Source organism: Protopterus annectens, chromosome 2.part1 (genome assembly GCF_019279795.1).
Source record: "Protopterus annectens isolate FY-2018-M chromosome 2.part1, PAN1.0, whole genome shotgun sequence".
Taxonomy (NCBI): Eukaryota; Metazoa; Chordata; order Ceratodontiformes; family Protopteridae; genus Protopterus; species Protopterus annectens.
This window is the reverse complement of record NC_056729.1, coordinates 154,337,303-154,356,763: the sequence shown is the minus strand read 5'-3', so window position 1 is coordinate 154,356,763 and position 19,461 is coordinate 154,337,303. Positions and strand designations below refer to the sequence as shown.

The 19,461-nt window shown below is 39.6% G+C and overlaps 1 protein-coding gene across 1 annotated transcript in view; it reads right to left on the bottom strand.

The window, feature by feature from the left end:
* The window catches only part of LOC122793992 (cytosolic beta-glucosidase-like), a 337,884-nt gene that overhangs the window by 243,135 nt on the left and 75,288 nt on the right, over positions 1–19,461 (bottom strand). Inside the window, exon 3 of the mRNA XM_044062082.1 lies at positions 9,576–10,378. Within this exon, the coding sequence (XP_043918017.1) occupies positions 9,576–10,378 (803 nt within the window). The remainder of the gene's footprint in view (positions 1–9,575; positions 10,379–19,461) is intronic.

Here is a 19,461-nt window from a genome sequence, read left to right as displayed (position 1 = left end):
AAGAAATAGGGAGATTCTAAATGGAAGACCAGCACTGGTACAGTTTTTAGTAGAATTTAGAATCTAGAAAAGAAGCTGTCATTGAAGAAGGAATAATTAGTATAGCATATAAAATACTGCATGATAACTGTAAGAATCTATCAGAGGAGGTTAGAAAGGCTTAGGAAGAGAGACTGGATAAGCAATTCATAAAGCAACAATGGAAGAATATATGTATGTCTCCCAAATATGCAACAAAATCTAGAAGATTTAGGATTTTTGCTTGGAAATCTTTACATAGATATTTCATACCCCAAGTGGACTCCAGAGAATTTTTTTCTCAGGCAGATAGCAAATGTTGGAGGTGTGACGAGAAAGAAAGAGTTAATTGGGAACATATTTTCTTGGACTGCAGTGAATTGACGGACGTTAAGGATTCCCTGTGGGATGCACTGTTGGAAATGCTGGGTTGGCAGATTGGTATGACAAGGAAAATGCTTTTGCTGAGGTATGATATAAAATCGGAATTCCCTAGACATGGTAAGGCCTTGCTGTGTCTAATAATGGTGGCTGCCAAAAACAGCAATTACTAGAAAATGGAACTCAAAATCTAAATTATACTAGTAGCACTGAATATAGTAACAGAGATAAAACAACTGGAATGGAGATCTTTAGAAAAGGGTAGGAGCAAATTAAATAAGAAAAATGGTCTATATTACAACATCAAACTAAAATAAGTTTGAACATTGTAATATCGAACCCTAAAGTCTGAAATTCAAAAATAGCAAAGCCACGGCACATAAATTTTTTTTTCCCAGGGAAAAATTGGTGGGCGGTTTTCGGGGCTTTGCTATTTCCTCCACTGTGATGCGATCTCAGAGTTGGTATATTTAAGTAGGGGGTTGTGGGGGGCACAGCCCCCCACGTTGGGAGTGTGGCGGGTGAAGTACCCCACTTTAAGTTTAAGGTTTAGGGTGTTTTTTTTTTTTGACATGGAACAACAATTTTTTTTCCCCTGGGGAAAAAAAAAAATCACTGTTCTGTGTTTTCGTTATTGTTAGGTTTCAGATTTTTGGGTTCGATATTACAACGTTTGAACTTATGTTAGTTGGACTTTGTGATATAGACCCAAGAAAAAAATGGGAATTGTGGGAACAATACATACAAGGGATAAATGAGGTTTAAAAGGTGGCAGGACTTAAATGAGCTATGTAATGTTTGAATGAAAAAGATAGGGCAGATTATAAGTGATGCACAATGTTTGCGACTGGGAGTGTATCGGTACGGTTTATGATGTAAAATGCGACTAGGGTTGTGTCAGTGCGGTCTGTTTTCATTTATATTAATGTATGATTGCCTATGTAGTAAGTAATGGTTTAATAAAGCTGTTTCATGTTTAAAAAAGGCAGGAATTGAATAATTTATGTAATGTTGCTTAGGTTATACGATATATAGCAATATATGTGAAGTATGTTTGTTATGTTAATTCTGGTTTGATTACTTTTATATGAATGGAAATTTGCCTAAGTCACAAGTGATAATTCAATAAAGATGTTTGGGGAAAAAAGGAAGAATTTGTTGTTTATCTGAAGAGGAAAAGGTTACAACATTAATGTGCCTGAAAATTATGTTTTCCATGTGACTATTTGTGTATTTAATTGTGTTTTTTAACATTACATTATTCAGTCTGAAAAAGTCTTATATAAGAGATGAAAGCGCTTACTGAACTGATGTTGTTATTTTAATAAATTTTGCTTGGTTTTATTTTGCTGCTTTTTGTGGATAGGTTTTAAAATTGGGAATAATAGGGTATATTTTTAGGATGGTGGTACCTTTTTAAGTCCTTTACCTATTGAAAATACCTCTAATAAAGTACACAAAGCATCCTTAGTCATCATTTTGTATAGTTCTGGTATTATACCATCATTTCCAGGTACCTTAGTGGGATTTAATTTATTAATTTTATTTTTGAATTCAGACATTGATATAGGTTTGTCAGTTACTTTTATTTGGTCTTCTGACAGTCTAGTTTCCGTATTTTTTTATAAATGTTTCAATTAGATCTTGTTTATCAATTGTTGGTTCGTGTTGATTAATTTTATTAAAATGAGATCTGAAAACATCCAGAATGCGTTCTATTTCAGTGACCTTCTTTATACTACTGGAGGAGTGCAATTCTTAAATGTGGTTAAATTTAACAATAATTTTTCATCTGGTAGCCATTTTATGCATGGATTTAGGGTTTATGGAATAATCAGTTATTTTAATCTTTTCTAAATTTATTTCGTTTAAGTTATTTCCTTTTTGACCATCTAATCTAACTTATCAATTTTCTCCTTTAAATCTATCAATTCCTTGTCCCATTGCTTCTTTTTTGTGCATACCAACTTGTCATTTTGCAACAAAATGTATACTTTTAAAGACTCCCATACAAAAATCTCTGAGGTATTACCTGTATGACTAATTTCAATGAAAGTTTGAATTTCTTTATTAAAGAACTCCTTAAAGTCTTTCATATTGGTTATGTGTACAGGAATCCTTTTAATTGGGATGTTATTACTAGAATTCAATATAACTTCAAGTGTTATCATGTTACAGTCCAACAGTGGGCAAGAGACTACTTTAACTATCTCTATTCTACTACTGATCTTATTTGAAACATATACTCTATCTATCTGTGATTGTGTCCCACGCCTGTGTGAGAAATGTGTAAAGTGTGACTCTTGCACTGAAAACTCATTTATATCTCTCATATTATATAGGTCAGTGTACTCCATCAAAGCCTTGACTGAGGCAGGGTTCTTCCTTTTACAGCTAGTGTTGGTATCCTTCAACAGTTAAACAGCAGTTGGGGGAAATACTATGAATATCAAAGGGAAACATATTTGCAAATGACTTTAATTGTACTTTTTTAATGAACCAAAAACACCCACCAACGTGGTTGGTGCATAGTAAGTAAATCCAAGTTAGTTAGAAGTATCATTAGTCAAGTCAAATTTTTAGTAAGCAAAAGCATTGGAAGATGTTGTTGATGTTGTGCTAGTTCCCTAGCAGAGCATTATGACATTAAAGCTAGTGCAATAAATAATTGACATGTGGGGTGTGCAATTCCAACAAATTGGGATAACTGGCCTATACTTTCCTGAGCTCCTTCCCCCCTCCCCCATATCATATATCATCCAGTCTCAGCCCTGAATCCGCCATCTCAAAAAACAACTGAAACCAAACAAAGAGATGAAAGCGAACAAGCAAAAAAACAAAACCAAAGCCAAGGTTCACTGTGGAGAACCAATTGAGGTCTTTCATCTCTTTGTTTGGTTTTTCAGTTGTTTTTGATTTGGAGTTCTCAGGGGGGAGACCGAGGGGCGGCGGATAGAGGGAGAGGGGGAGCTCAGGAAAGTGATAGGCCAGTTATCCCAATTGGTGGAATTGCTCACCACTGCATGTCAATCTATAATTGCACTAGCTTCCGTCATAAAGTTCATTAAACTTTTTTTGGAACGTCTTGGTCTGGACCCTCATTTGGTTCTCCACAGTGAATCTTGGCTTTGGTTTTGGTTTTTTGCTTGTTCGCTTTCATCTCTTTGTTTGGCTTCAGTTGTTTTAACAAAATTTGACTAATGATACTTCTAACCATACCAACTTGGCTCTTTGTTTGGTTTCAGTTGTACCAACTTGGGTTTACAAGACTACAATGATTTTCATTAAACGTTTGGACTTACGTCTTGGTCTGGACCCTTATTTGGTTCTCCACAGCAAACCTTGGTCATCTCTTGTTTGGTTTCAGTTGTTTTTTGAGATGGTGGAGTTCTCAGAAGGGTGAGCTCAGAAAGATAGGGCCAGTTATCCCAATTGGTGTCAACTAGCTTCGGTCATAATGTCTCTCAGAACTAAGCAAAAGTAGCACGTCGTCCCAACGGATGCTTTTTTACTAAAAAAATTGACTAATGATGATCTAACCATACCATGTTGGATTTACAAGACTACAATGATTTTCCTTGTTTGTTCATCTCTTTGGTTTTAATTGTACTTTATCTGACAAAAAAGAAGTAGTTTAAAAGGGAAGACTGATATTCAGGACTTGTACTTCTCCTGCATTTCCATCTTTTTTTTGGCAGGTTGGCACTTGGCATTTTGAATGCCGACATTTCAGTAGGGAGAAGAACTGAATTCAGATGCTTCCATGCTTCATCCTGCGGTACAGCTCCACAGCAGGAGTGAACCAGCGTTTCTACAACCAAAGTTAAAATAGTGATTAAGGCACTGAAATGGCCAAAGGAGGGAAGCGTGGGGCTTGGCATCCATTGCTACTCACCCATCCTGGGGGACATGAGAGAGTATGACCCACAGCATCTCTGACACCTAGCAGGAGTGTTAGGAAAATACAGGTAACAGCCACTGGATTGGTTTGGCCCATGCTGCATGTAAGTCAGGGAAGCATTCATAATTGTGAGGAGGTATATTCTAGAAGCTCCCTAAAGCAGTGAATTCCATGAAGCCACCTGCCACCACTAGGAGATAGGAGAGATTAGGTTGCTGCACAATAAGCAGTTATCCCATGAACCTGGTTCTCACCTCGGGGGAGGGGTACAAATTTGGCTCTCATTCAGTCAAGGAAGGAATGAGTGGGTTATAAGGTTTGCTATGCATGGGGAATTAATGGGCCCAGCTGTCACCATTATTGTAAGAACAGATGGGATGACTTGACACAAAAAATAAACTATCAGGTAGATCTTGTAGACATGGGGGTAAATCAAACAAGAAACACTGAGGGGCTAATGTTCTTTATGTTTCAGCAAAAAAAATACACATTTTTGGGAAGACAGATCATGGGTGCCCCCATTTAATATCTTCCTCCTTCAAATACATAAATCCAAGGAGAACACAAACAAAGAGGCATGGCATCACAAAAGCCAGTTTCTAGTACAAGGGGGGACTCAATATGACCTATGTAAGCAGAACCTAAAATTACATCATTGTCATCAGAAGTAGAAGATGGGGATGAGGATTTTTTTTTCTTTTTTCTACAAGGAGCTTTGGAGGGACCAGGCACTATAAATAGATCAGACTAAATAGCTTTGTCTTGTTGCAGCCAGAGTTTCCAGCATTACAAATGTTTGAATATGCCCTGACAAACAAACTTTACATAGTTAAAATCCTAAGAAGTAGGAAGGGATAATCATACTATATGCAAAGGTACACAGTTTGTTTCTCCAGCATCTGTTCCAAAGCTAACCTGCAATCAGATCTTCCAAATGAAATAACACTTGGGACCAATGTCAGTGCTTAGATCAGTGCCTGCTTGTTCAGCTAATGAAGGAGTACTAGACATCTGGTGCTCAACATGTAATAGCAAAATACATTTTTAATGGAAAAGAATGTGTCTTACACCATCAAGAGGAAAGCTTTTTCTAAAACATAAAGTCATTTGGAGCTTCATTTTCACTAGATAACCCCAAATGAAGAAATAAGGTACATAGGAAAACAAAAGAAATGACACTGATTTTGCAACAGTCAATGAACTAAGTCAGCTGACCTCTACTCCTGTGGCCAGGGGCTGAGATGTTTTGACCAGTATAATAGATTCTAACCTGTTGGTTCCTGGAGTCCAACTGAATTATCAAGTGTGAACTCACAGCAAAAGTGTTTCTGATTCCTGACAAAATAAAGGTCATGCTGCTAAATGCTAGAAGCTTAAACCAGAAACCACACACCCTGGAAGCACTTTTATCACTGGAAGATGTAGATGTCTGTGCAGTCACAGAAACCAGCTTCAAGGCCTCAAAGAATATCCCGGCCGTACAAGGCTACAATGCCTTCCTCACCTTCAGTCTGCAAAACGAACATGTGAGAACCAAAGAAGGCAGTGTTTCTATCTATACTACAGATAAATTCACCATCCACCTAGTTAGACTGGACATCTCCATGGAGTTACTCCAAATTCAGATTACTGTGGGTAAGACTCCCATTCAAGTCATAACCAGTTAAAAATCCCCCTCCATGGAGCTTGATACACATGAAGCCTACTTGACCAAACTGGAGTAAATCAAAACATTCCCGAACACTTTGGTTATGTGGGATTTCAATTATCCCACCATCAACTGGGAAACCTCCTCTAGCCCTAACTCACTAGCACAAAAGTTCCTGGACTTTGTTAACTCAAATGCCCTGAAACAAATTGTTTATATACTGACAAGAGGAACAAACATACTAGATTTGGTCCTCACTAACATGACAAACAGATGCTCTGCCACAACTGTCGGACCCTCATTAATTAAATATGACCACAAATCAGTCACCTTCGAGCTGGGACTAACACCAGAACTCACAAAGGGTGAAGTGAGACTAAAAAAACTTCACCAAGGCAAACTATACCCTCTGAAAGGAAGGTATAAATGCATTCCAAGCCCCTCCTCCAGCTGAAAGTTTTAACTACACTGAAGCTTACACTAAAGCCCTGTACAATCACTTGCATAAGTGTACAGACTTGACTGTACCAGAAAGAATCAAAGCTAGAGCCCCAAGTAAAAACAAGCTGCCAAGGTGAACATTCAGTATCAGCAAACTTTACAACAAACTCAAAATAAGACAATATGTCAAATCCTCTACGGGCATCTGAGAAAAACAACCAAGGATAAACATAAGGCCTTTTACAGCTGCGTACATAGCCTAAAAGGTAGAAACCAAGCATGTGCTGAACTAGTGACTAACGGTATCACACACAAAGGCCCCACAGAGATGGCTAAAGTGCTGGCAGATAGCTTTGGTGAAAATTCCACTGCCTTATTCCCTCCAAACTTATCACAAACCTTGCCCCAAACCCTCCCCCCACCCTACATATCTGAACAGCAGGTCATTAAAGCCTTCTCCAAGGCAAAAAACACAGCCTCTAAGGAAACAAATGGCATCCCAGGCTGTCTTCTAAACAGGCTAAAACATGAACTAGCATCACCATTAAGTGCCCTTTTCAATCACAGCCTAACCACAGGTTTTGCTCCTGCAGAATGGAGAACAGCAACAGTTAATCTCCTCCACAAAGGTGGCCTAGCAACAGACCCACATAGTTATAGACTCATAAGTCTGACCAGCCTCATATGTAAGGCCATGGAACGTATCTCTATGGACCTCATAAAGACATACGCAACCTCCAAACCCTGGCTCCAACCCAATTTAGCTTTGTCAAGGACAGATCCTGTCTGTTAAATCTGGTGTATTTCTTCAAAAATGTGATCAGGGCCATTGACAACGGCAAATCTGTGCACACAACATACCTCGACTTGGCAAAGGCTTTCGAAACAATCCCATACTCAGGGATTACCGATAAACTTGGTAAACTGAACTGTAAACCCCTTTGTTGTAAGATGGGTTGCCAAATGGCCCACAAACCAGACACACACACTATAATAGTGTGTAACTCCATATCAACCAGCAGACCTGTCATCAGCAGGGTGCCGTAAGGGTCAGTACTGGGCTCCTACTTCTCAAAAGTTCAGGCCAAAACTAAGGGGTTGTAGCTGACCAAGTTTGTGAACGACTGCAAACTAGGTGCAATTATTGAATCCCCAAATGATGTCGGTAAACTCCAGGAGGGTCTTATGCAGACCAGCGAGTGGTGTCTTAATCACAGTCTCAAACTGAATGCAAAGAAATGCACCATCATTCCCTTCAGCAAAAACAATATCCCTTCACACTATCAAATCAACAACAGTACCCAAGAAGTGGCACGGGATCTGGGATCACAAGTTGACTGCAACCTTACGTTTTACCACCATGTGTCTACTGTAGTAAAGAAGGCTTTCTATGTAGCACACCTAAAGGCATCGCCTCAAGACCAAAGGAAGTTATAACCCACTCCCCCACTCAGCACTAATCAGGCCCATAATTGAGTATAACACCCCATTCAGCATGTACCTTACAAAGCAGCAACAGCAACTGGAGAGATCTCAGAGCTTTCTAACAAAGATGATCAAGGGACTCCAGCATGTGCCCTTATACAGACCAACTAAAGTCTCTGTCATGATAATCTGTATCATATGGACTTCTTAGGGGAGACTTGTGCCCATACCCAAAACTAATGAACTTGCTGCAAATCTGTAAATCAAACAGGACTAGTGCTACCTGCTCCAGCGACCTAAATATGGCCTGCAACTTAAATAGGACATGTTGGAAACTTTGTCTCCCAGCAACTGCAGGCACCAATTCATGTGAAACAGAGCACCTCTATGACACCGTTCAAAAGAAACCTGGACGAGTGGATGGGGCACCATAAATTCTTACCGGGGATAGTGCCCACAACCCTCTTGGAAATGGGCAGTCATTACTAAATGCAATCCTGGGTATTGACAAGTATATCTAAGGTATTACATTGGGATGAAACGGCTAGGCTTGAAATGACTTCCGGGTCGATAATCTAGTAAACCCTTATGATTATATGATGCTAAAGTAGTTAAATACACCCTGGGTGTAACTCAGGTCATGACCACTCCTCTTCACCAAAAAAAATTATATAACTATACCTCTTGTCACACAACCTCAAGAAAAAAAAAGACAAAGCAATTATTGACTGCAATAACTCTATACCCAGTAATTCCTTAGGTCTCTTTGGTCACTAATATTTGCACTTGCTTTGACTAGAAATAAATTTCAGACACCAATGACCCAAATTTCTTCTCTTCTCCTTTCTTTCCTTTTTAATACAAAAAATTTCTTAACCAACAATTCCACAGAAGGAATCTTTTAACATCTTTCAGACTTCAAGTAAGATGTTCTACATAGATTTCTCTTAAGGAGAAACACAGAAGAATAGTAACAAAAGCAAATTCTAAACCCTGTAATTTCTTATGTTCAAGAAACAAATGCAAAGCTTTTGCTTTTCCTGAAACATAAAATGCTACTTAGAAATGCACAATCTTCACAGCGTCTGTGGAAGTACCCATATGCAAAAGGTGAAAAAGGATGGAAACAGCAGGTGTTCTGCAATTAAAGGGTACCACGGCCTCGGCCTCAAACTGTCAGGGCTTGTTCTGGTATTACTTCGCATCCAGAAAGGGTGTCGAGTTACTGAGATGTACCTGGCAGAAAAGTGACTTCCATCTGCAACAGATCTCCCATTCATTATTATAGTCTTACTAAAGTGATTTTTATAAAGAGCATACATTCTTTTTCTTTTTCAGTTAAGCTTTAAAACAGAAAGCCAGAAATTACAAGCTGAACAAAGGCTAACTGCACACATGCCATTTAATGCATGGATATCAATTCTTGCTAATCAGCACTACATGCTAAAAATGGAATCCTAGTAAAAATAAAAGGATAATGATGTTATTTACCATTTTGAATAGGGACAGGCCTTTCATGTACATCAAGCCTCATGTGGCCATAAATTACAGGATATCTTTCAGATATCATGACATACTGCTTGTAATAAACACAAAACAAAATACAAACCTTTTGAGCCAAAAGGACACAAGATGTTTCGGTAAACCTCTGCTTTTGTGGAATCTAATTTATGCTTTCCATCACAGCCCTGTTGGCTGGTGCATTCATTGCTATAAAGTACAACTATTTTAATATGTGAAAGAGTTTCTGCCAATAAATACCTTGATGTACTTCAACAACTTTCGAATACCCCACGGCACCACAGCTAACCAGAAGGGTTCCATCACTGGCCAAGAAGAATCAGTGCTCTCTTTTGTTGCTTGGTCTCCAAGAAAACTAGGCCCAAAACAGGTACTTTCTTCATAGCTGACTTTGCGAGTTGTATAGTAATTTAATGCAAAAAAGTCAGCAGTACCTTTGATCATTCTCTTCTCATCTTCTGTGAACTCTGGAAGTCGTGATGATGAAAGTCCTTGACTTTTGCTCAGATTTTGAATTCTTGATTTCATAACAGCAGGGTAGTCACCATCAAGAAAAACAGGATTGGCAAACCAACCTAACATGAATTCCAAATAACGTTCACTAGCTGCCTTATCATCCACAGAATTTGGATTGAAAGGTTCTGCCCACCCAGAATACAGAACAATAGAGACAAGACCACTCTGTTCTTTCCTGAACAAGGTGTCATAACTGTGCCAAACTCTAGCATGGGCTTTTATCATATTATGCGCCACCTGATAAAGTGCAACTCCTTGTTCCTTTACTTCTGGGGGTAAAATGCCATCTTCATAACCAAGCCTAGAGACAATGTAAGGTTCATTGATAGTGAGCCACAGCTTTACTCTGTCACCAAATGTTCTGAAACAAAACTTTGCATACTTATCAAAGCTGTCAACAATCTTCTCAGACCTCCAGCCACCCCGGTCTTCAAGGGCTTGTGGAAGATCAAGATGATATAATGTTACCATAGGCTCAACATGGTTAGACCTTAGGTCATTGATGACTTTGTTATAATAATCGACTCCTAGGAATAAGTAAAATGAGGTTATATTTTACTTTGTAAGTTCTCAGTTAACTTAAATAACAAGCTGTAGTAAGAGCAACAATTATCAACAATAAGACTCTAACAATATTTTTAGGTATTATACATTGTACTGTTCTGCAACTAAAAAACTGCCACTTGTAAACATCAGATGGGAAACAGAGACAAGTAGAAAGACTGCCAGTCAGCAAAAAAATGTGACAAACATCTTGAATAAAGCACTGATTAAGATTCTGAGTGTTCTTTGAATTTCCAAACCAAAGGGTAAAATGGTCACACAGAAAAACCATTCAGTAAAAACTGCAAGTAATAACTTGATAAGCTAGGGTCTTCACTTGGTAATACTTAAACCTCCTCTAAAGCATGTCAGCTCTATCACAGAGACCACTATTCAATATTAATATACATAAATGAAAGTTAAATAGGTGATCACCATAACAGGGGATCTGTGGGTACAGCTCTGACTGCAGGTGCCAGGAGATGTTTCCACTATTAGGCACATAGAACATTTTCAGGCTGCTAAACTTTCCTCATCTGTCCCATAATGGGTTGCTTCCACAACTGTCTAGTACTTGACCAAGAGAAAGAAAGTAATAAACAATGAGAGAAAAATGTTAGGGGATTGGTGGTTGGGTTACTTCCAAGAGAAAGAAAATAATAAGCAATGACTGATTGGTGGTTGGGTTATTTCCTGTAGCTAGAGCTCTACTCACTGATATTACTTCTGCACCTGATATTATAGTGCTCATGCTACAGGAAGAAAGAAAACAGTACCACCACCCTCAGTCCTCATGGATGGCTGCCCTAAGGGAATATAACAATCCCATGATCAATGAAGTCAGAAAAGACATTAACCTGCTAAAGTCACCTTCACAGAACAATACAATCAGCAGTGGTCCATCCTGTAGCATTTAAAGCACCACATACATATAAGCAAAGAGTATGAAAAATCAGCTTTGTATTCAAATGGCTGTGCAAAGCCACTGGGGAAGCACAAGCCATTGCATTTCTTCATGCCAGTCCCAAGCCCGAATAATTGGGGAGGGTTACATCAGGAAGGCATCCAGTGTAAAACCTTTGCCAAATTACATATGCGGACAACAATACAGATTTCCATACCAGATCAGTCGAGGCCCGGGTTAACAATGACAGCCACCAGTACTGTTAGCCAGCAGGGTGTTGGTGAAAATTGGGCTACTGTTAGCCGAAGGAGAAGAAGAGGGGGAAGGCATGCCTGAAGGCAGCAAAAGAGGAGGACGGTTAGAAGTGTGATAGTCAGGGTAGGAACTTTGACTGTTGGTAGTATGACTGGCATAGGGAGACAGCTAGCTGATATGAAAGAAAGAAGGAAGGTTGATATAGTGCGCGTGCAAGAGTCTAAATGGAAGGGGAGTAAGGCCAGGTGTATTGGAGGTGGGTTCAAATTGTTCTCTCATGGTGTGGATGGGAGGAGAAATGGCGTAGGGTTATCCTGAAGGAACAGTATACCAAGAGCGTTTTTGAGGTGAAAAGAGTGTCGGACAAAGTGATGTTGATGAAGCTGGAAATTGGTGTGATGATGAATGCTGCTAGTGCATATGCTCCACAAGCTGGGTGTGCAATGGATGAGAAAGAAAAATTTTGGAGTGAGTTGGATGAAGTGGTAGTGAGTGTACCCAAAGGTGAGATAGTGGTGATTGGAGCAGATTTCAATGGGCATGTTGGTGAAGGGAACAGAGGGGAAGAGGATGTGATGGGTAGGTATGATATTAAGGAGAGGAATGCAGAAGGTCAGATGGTAGTGGATTTTGCAAAAAAGAATGGACATGGCTGTGGTGAATATGTATTTTAAGAAGAGGGAGGAGCACAGGGTGATGTACAAGAGTGGAGGAAGATGCGCACAGGTGGATTATATCCTATGCAGTAAGGCCAGTTTGAAGGAGATTGGAGACTGTAAAGTGTTATCAGGGGAAAGCATAGCTAGGCAGCATAGGATGATGTTCTGTAGGATGACGTTGGTGATCAAGAAGAGGAGGAGGAGTGTGAGGGCAGTGCCAAGGATCAAATGGGGGAAGATGAAAAAGGGGGACTATGAGGTGGAGTTCAGGGAACAGTTAAGATAGGCACTGGGAGGCAGTGAATAGTTATCAAATAGCTGGGTAACTACAGCAGAGCTGGTAAGGGAGACAGCTAGAAAGGTGCTTGATGTGACATATGGACAGAGGAAGGAGGACAAGGAGACCTGGTGGTGGAACGAGGAAGTATAGTAGAGTATACAGAGAAAGAGGTTAGTGAAGAAGAAGTGGGATTGTCAAAGAGATGAAGAAAGTAGACAGCAGTATAAGGAGATGAGGCACAGGACAAAGACAGAGGTGGCTAAGGCTAAGGACAAAAGATATCAAGAGTTGTATGAAAGGTTGGACACAAAGGAGGGAGAAAAGGACCTGTACCGACTGGCTAGACAGAGGGACTGAGCTGGGAATGATGTGCAGCAGGAAAAGGTGATAAAGTATAATGAAGGAAACATACTTTCAAGCATGGAGAGTGTGTTGAGCAGATGGAAAGAGTACTTTGAGGGGCTGATGAATGAAGAGAATGAGAGAGAAAGAAGGTTGGATGATGTGTGGATAGTGAATCAGGAAGTGCAGCAGATTAGCGAGGAGGAAGTAAGGACAGCTATGAAGAGGATAAAGAATGGAAAGGCTGTTGGTCTAGATGACATACCTGCGGAAACATGGAGGTGTTTAGGAGAGATGGCAGTGGAGTTTTTAACCAGATTGTTTAATGAAATCTTGGAAAGTGAGAGGATACCTGAGGAATGGAGAAGAAGTGTTTTGGTACCAATTTTTAAGAATAAGGGTGATGTGCAGAGCTGTAGTAACTACAGAGGAATATAACTGATCAGTCACAGCATGAAGTTACGGGAAAGACTAGTGGAAGCTAGGTTAAGGATGGAGGTGATGATTAGTGAGCAGCAGTATGGTTTCATGCCAGGAAAGAGCACTACAGATGTGATGTTTGCTCTGAGGGTGTTGAGGAAGAAGTATACAGAAGGTCAGAAGGAGTTGCATTGTGTCTTTGTGGACTTAGAGAAAGCATATAACAGGGTTCCTAGAGTGGAGTTGTGGTATTGTATGAGGAAGTCAGGAGAGGCAGAGAAGTATGTAAGAGTGGTACAGGATATGTATGAGGGTAGTATGACAGTGGTGAGGTCTGCAGTAGGAGTGACAGTTGCATTTAAGGTGGAGGTGGGATTACATCAAGGGTTAGCTCTAAGCCTTTTCTTATTTGCAGCAGTGATGGATAGCTTGACAGACGAGAACCGGCAGGAGTCCCCGTGGACTATGATGTTTGTCAATGACATTATGGTTTGTAGTGAGAGTAGGGAACAGGCTGCAGAGACCCTGGAGAGGTGCAGATATGCTCTAGAGAGAAGAGGAATGAAGTTCAGCAGGACTAAGACAAAATATATGTGTGTGAATGAGAGGGAGGCTAGAGGAATGGTGAGGCTGCAGGGAGTAGAGTTGGTGAAGTTGGATGAATTTAAATACTTGAGATCAACAGTTCAGAGTAATGGTGAGTGTGGAAGGGAGGTGAAGGAGAGAGTACAGGCAGAGTGGAGCAGGTGGAGAAGTGTGTCAAGAGTGATTTGTGACAGACTGGTACCAGTAATAGTGAAAGGGAAGTCTACAAGAGGGTAGTGAGACCAGCTATGTTATATGGGTTGGAGATGGTGGCATTGACAAAAAGGCAGGAGTCAGAGCTGGAGGTAGCAGAGTTAAAGATGTTAAGATTTGCATTGGGTTTAATGAGGAAGGACAGGATTAGGAATCAGTATATTAGAAGGTCAGCTCAGGTTGGACAGTTTGGAGACAAAGCCAGAGAGGCGAAATTGTGTTGGTTTGGACATGTGCTGAGCAGGGATGCTGGGTACATTGGGAAAAGGATACCAAGGATGGAGCTGCCAGGTAAGAGGAAAAGAGGAAGGCCTAAGATAAGGTTTATGGATGTGGTGAAAGAGGGCATGCAGGTGGTTGGTGTGACACAGCAAAATGCAAAGGACAGGAAGAAATGGAAACACATGCTCCGCTGTGGCAACCCCTAACGGGAGCACCCAAAAGAAGAAAACTTTTTTTATGGGTTGATGTGATTTTGGAGGTTATATATTTAAACGTTAAGAGACTGGCAATGTGAGGACAATGCCCCCACATTACCTACCTTCCAAAATAATAACATTCCTGATTGGGAGATATTACATTATATAACATTCTACCTTTACAATATTTTGGATTTTAGACCTTTCATTTACAGTGTTCTAAGTCCTAACATAATGGAGCTCAGCATTATAAGCATCCACCGTTTATGTTTTTCATAAAATTCTGTAAAATGAAATAAAAAATAAATTATCCTCTACAACCAGCTCTTGACATGAACTTCTTGACATCCCTGTTTCTACACATAACTTAGTTATGACCCAAGACCAAATCACAATTCTGTATATTCAGAATACTGCACTACTTAAACTGAAAACTTAAATGTAAATTACAAGTTTATGTCAGGCCAGGAGCAGTTTGCTGCCACAAAATCTTGGAATGAGTATTTATATACCTTAGATTGACCTCTAAACTGTACCTGTTTTCAAACTTGATTTGCCCCTTCAAGTGATGCACCAGTTTTTGGAAGTGCAATACATAACCTATTTTCAGGCTTGCTTTACCCCTTCACATGATTTGCTGACATTACCCCTCTATTACACATTATTTTTGGATTGCTTAGCACACTGAAACTGAGACTGCATGCCCAGTATACTGGTAGTGCCAATAATTTAAATACAGAGAACCCACATATTACATTTTCCTTTTTTTCAGAATCAAAAATTAAATGAGTTTGTGAAGGTGAGTTTTGCAGTATCATTCATTAAAGTCCACAGATTTTTCATTGTGACTTAGATAATGTGCTTATATTTTTGTATCTTTTTGTCACTCTCATTATTTTAAATGTGTTTCTGAGTGGTATCCCACAATTCTACTGTAAGTGGGAAGACTTGTGCTGTATTCAATACTCAAATTTTATTTTAATTAGGTGTCCAGATATTCGGCTGGATGTACCCATTTTTCAAGTGCCTTTGTACCAACCAGTGTCTGTAGGTTAAGAAGTACGACATATCTTCATAAGGTACACAACAATATTTGATGAAAAATATGTTGGGAATGTGGACAGCTGTCTATATCTTCACTTTTTATTAAATGGTTGGCACTCAGTTGTAGTCTGATTTATGCCTGCACTCACACTCTCTGCTTAATACTATGGACTCAGGGCTTGAGTTAACTTACTGATGGGTTAGAGTTATACGAAAGACACGTACTTACCATAATACAATCTGTATTGTCTTCTTCCATCAGTCTCCCTGTGGGTTATTGTAGCTGATCAGATCATTGGCCGGCACTGCAGAATCTTCAGCTCCAAAGCTTCACCTCTTCTTCCATAATGCTCTGCACACCTGAATCACCTCAGATTGTGTTTACCCAACCACTCCTGATCTACAGTATGGAATCCCCCCTAACAAAGGGCTGATGACCACACTAAAAAGGATCACCACAACAGACTCTGGACTAGCCCACATGGTCCACCAGGAGATGCAAATACCAATAACAGTTTGGATAGGGGAAAAGAGGGAGGGAGAGTTGAGACAGACAGAAGACAGCACAGATCTAATTTTGTAGTACATACATAACTTTCATATCAGATATTGTCTTTTCTATCTGCCTCAGCCTGTGGGACAGAATCCCCAGCCAGGCAGAACTGGTAGTATCAATAGAGAACATTCCACAAACTAGAGGAGAAAAACGATGTTCTAGATCTGGACTGAGTGTATATTTTATGAAACTCAAAGATATGAGTGATAGACCAGGTAGCTGCCACACAAATAAGATGCATGCCCAATAAAAAGCAGTTGTAGTGGACACTGTCCTAGTAGGGTGGGCTTTTGGTTTGACAGGAACAGGTACACCATTCATACTATAAACACAGGAAATGCAATTGGAAAGCCTTCAAGACAAAGTTGGTCTTATTTCGTGACATGCTTTGTTCTATCTAAACAGAATCTCTACTGGCAGCAGAGGTTGAGGCAATGAAGCATATATTCATATTTATTACTAAAGTTCCTAAAGAAAACCAACAATTAAATCAACTGGTATAGATTAGACTCAGGCCACGTTAGGCAAGAAGGAAACATTACTCCTTAAAGACACCCTGTCTTTATGAAAAATATGGTTAAGGTGGGGTACAAGATAAAGTATATAGTTCAGACACTCATCTGGCTGAACCTATGGAAACAAAGAAATCATTAAACCTGATATGCCGCATTATCTCGTATCTTTTCAACAATAACGTCATGCCTCCCCCTATACCTTCTTTTACTATTTCTAAAGCATAAAATGTGAATCAGTGTTCAGGATTAAAGCTCTGATCTGTTAAAGAGCTGCTTCAAGTGCCCAAGGTACAGGGATTGATTCCGTCCACCTTTATTTGCTTTCTGTGTGAATAAGCAAGTCCCTTAACCAGATAGTGCTCCCCTGCTTGCCCCTGAAAAGAACAAATGTGTTGAGTGGGATTACCTGGTCAACAAACAGATTAAAGAAAATAAATCTCTTAAAATCATTACAATGTTCACAATACTTGAAGATATTACGCTTATTTTGAATCTTTATGACCCTTGTATATACCGAACCACCAAAACATATGGTGGTCTCCTAGTCTTGCATATAATAAAAACAATTACATCACAGGCATTGGGCAGGGTAGATCACATTTCTCATTTCACAAATATAGCTACCTTCCCCTCCTACTGTCCTGTCGGCATGCAAGTTAATAACATATGGGGTATTACTATTGTATTTACATTGCTTTCAACAAAAACAAGACAGCATGAAAAAGAAGGGGAAGCTCTCATAGCCACTCCACATAATGATGACTCCCCCCAGGAAATCAGAAATATTGTCAAGAGGCATTGGAGTGTGTTGTGTGGAAATGAAAATTTGTATACAAAATGAACAAGCACAGGAATCTGTCTAGTTCCAACCTCATCACCACTAGTGCTGAGGAAAAAATAAAAAACAGAAAACCTAGCAGAATTAAAACTGTTTTTGAGCTCAGTCAATAATTTCCAAACATCGTGAAAACCAGGTAGTGCTCCAAAGCAACAAGCCTTTATTTGTCACAGACAAGCGATCCTCAGTAACAAAAAATCAGAACTACTTTACAATGTTAAAAACATCAGCTTTTATACACTTAGAAGTAGGTGTGGAAAATACATGTATTGTTTAATTTTAAACCAGCCTATTCCAGGCAAACAATATAAACAGGGTTGTAAAAGTGCATTTAAGAACAGCAAGTACCCACCCCACACACTACTACTGATTAGATCAAACTAAGTCCTAGTTAAGGAAAACACTACCTATTTGCCACCCACATACCAAAATCAGGTTATTATCCAGAGGGAGCAGTCATCCACTTAGCCTCAGTATCATCAGGTAAAGGTTGAAGCCTAAGCCAAGAATACCTCCTCATAGGTTCATAGGTTGGTACTAGGCTATCGGCTCTAGGGCCTATACAAGCCTAGCCATAACAATTCCCTGGATATTTCTTCCCACAATATTTACTTCCCTGGCCCAATTACTTACACAAAAGCAGCAGCCCTAGAAGAGGCATCCGCTGCATCATAACTACATTTAATAGAATGACGAACTACTTGAGAGGAAGTCCCTATCAAGGAAAGAACAGAAGATTTACTCTCAAGAGTCTGGAAGATCAGAAAAAAGCTGACAAGCCTGAGGAAGAAGAGCCAACACATACCTAGATATATGGGTCTGATAATTAATTGTCTTAAAGGCTAGGGTAGCCGAAGTATAAACCTTCTTACCTAACCTATCCATAGTCCTGCTGTTGTTGTCAGAAGGCAGTAACTTGGACAAAGAGATGGCTTATCAGAGGGTAGAGACACTACAGGGGGGTCAGCAGCAGGGCATTTGAACAAAAAGGAACAATCCTCAAGCACCTTATAAAACCTATCAGGTTTCTTGGGAGCAGGGCTCAGAGAATCTGGCACTTTAGTAGCATTGGAAAAAACATCCATTAAAGCAGCCAAAACAGAAGGAATAGCCGCAGGATTCCATCTGCAGTAATTCATAGTACCTCTTATGGATATCAGAGTCCTAAGCACAATCCCACTTAAAAAATTCCATCATCCTAGAAACTGTGTCCCCAAAGGAAATTTCCTCAGAAGGAGTATCAGGACAATTAGATTCCTCTTTCTCTGACCTATCAGTACTAGTGTGTGGGAGTGGGTACTTGCTGTTCTTAATTGCAGTTTTACAACCCTGTTTTATATTGTTTGCCTGGACTAGGCCGATTTCAAATTAAACAATACATATATTTTCCACACCTACTTCTAAGAGTATAAAAGCCAATATGTTTAACATTGTAAAGTATTTCTGATTTTTTGTAACTGAGGATTGCTTGTCTGTGACAAAGGCTTGTTGCTTTGGAACACTACCTGGGTTTCATGATTTTTGGAAATTACTGTGACTGAGTTCATCAACGAAATGAAAATTTGCAAAACACTGCTAGAAAAGTACCTCATTCTCTGAAAAAAAAAGGACAGTAGCGTGAATATTTGTGACAGTGAGAGTTCTGTCAATAACAAAAACACTGGCATATGGTATTGTTTTGGTTACAAGTAACAGGACTACCTGTCCTGTTGAAAATCTCTTTCTCATAACTTGTTTCAAGCTGCCAGAATATTTTCCCTGCATAATACTTCAACAATCTGTGGTCGCTAAGCAGAAATATATACTTCCCACAAACCTCTGCCTCTTCTTTCAACACAAATAAACTACTACCTCTCCTTTTGAAAATATGTCTCAACCTCTTTCAAGTTGCCAAAACATTTCCCTGCTCCACACTTTCATGTTCTATCAGTACCAAACAGCTACTACCCTTCCTGCTGAAAGCACCTCTCGTAACTTTTTCACAATATGAGGTGCCATGCTACTAATGTATACTATTGGTTTTCTTATCATCGTAGT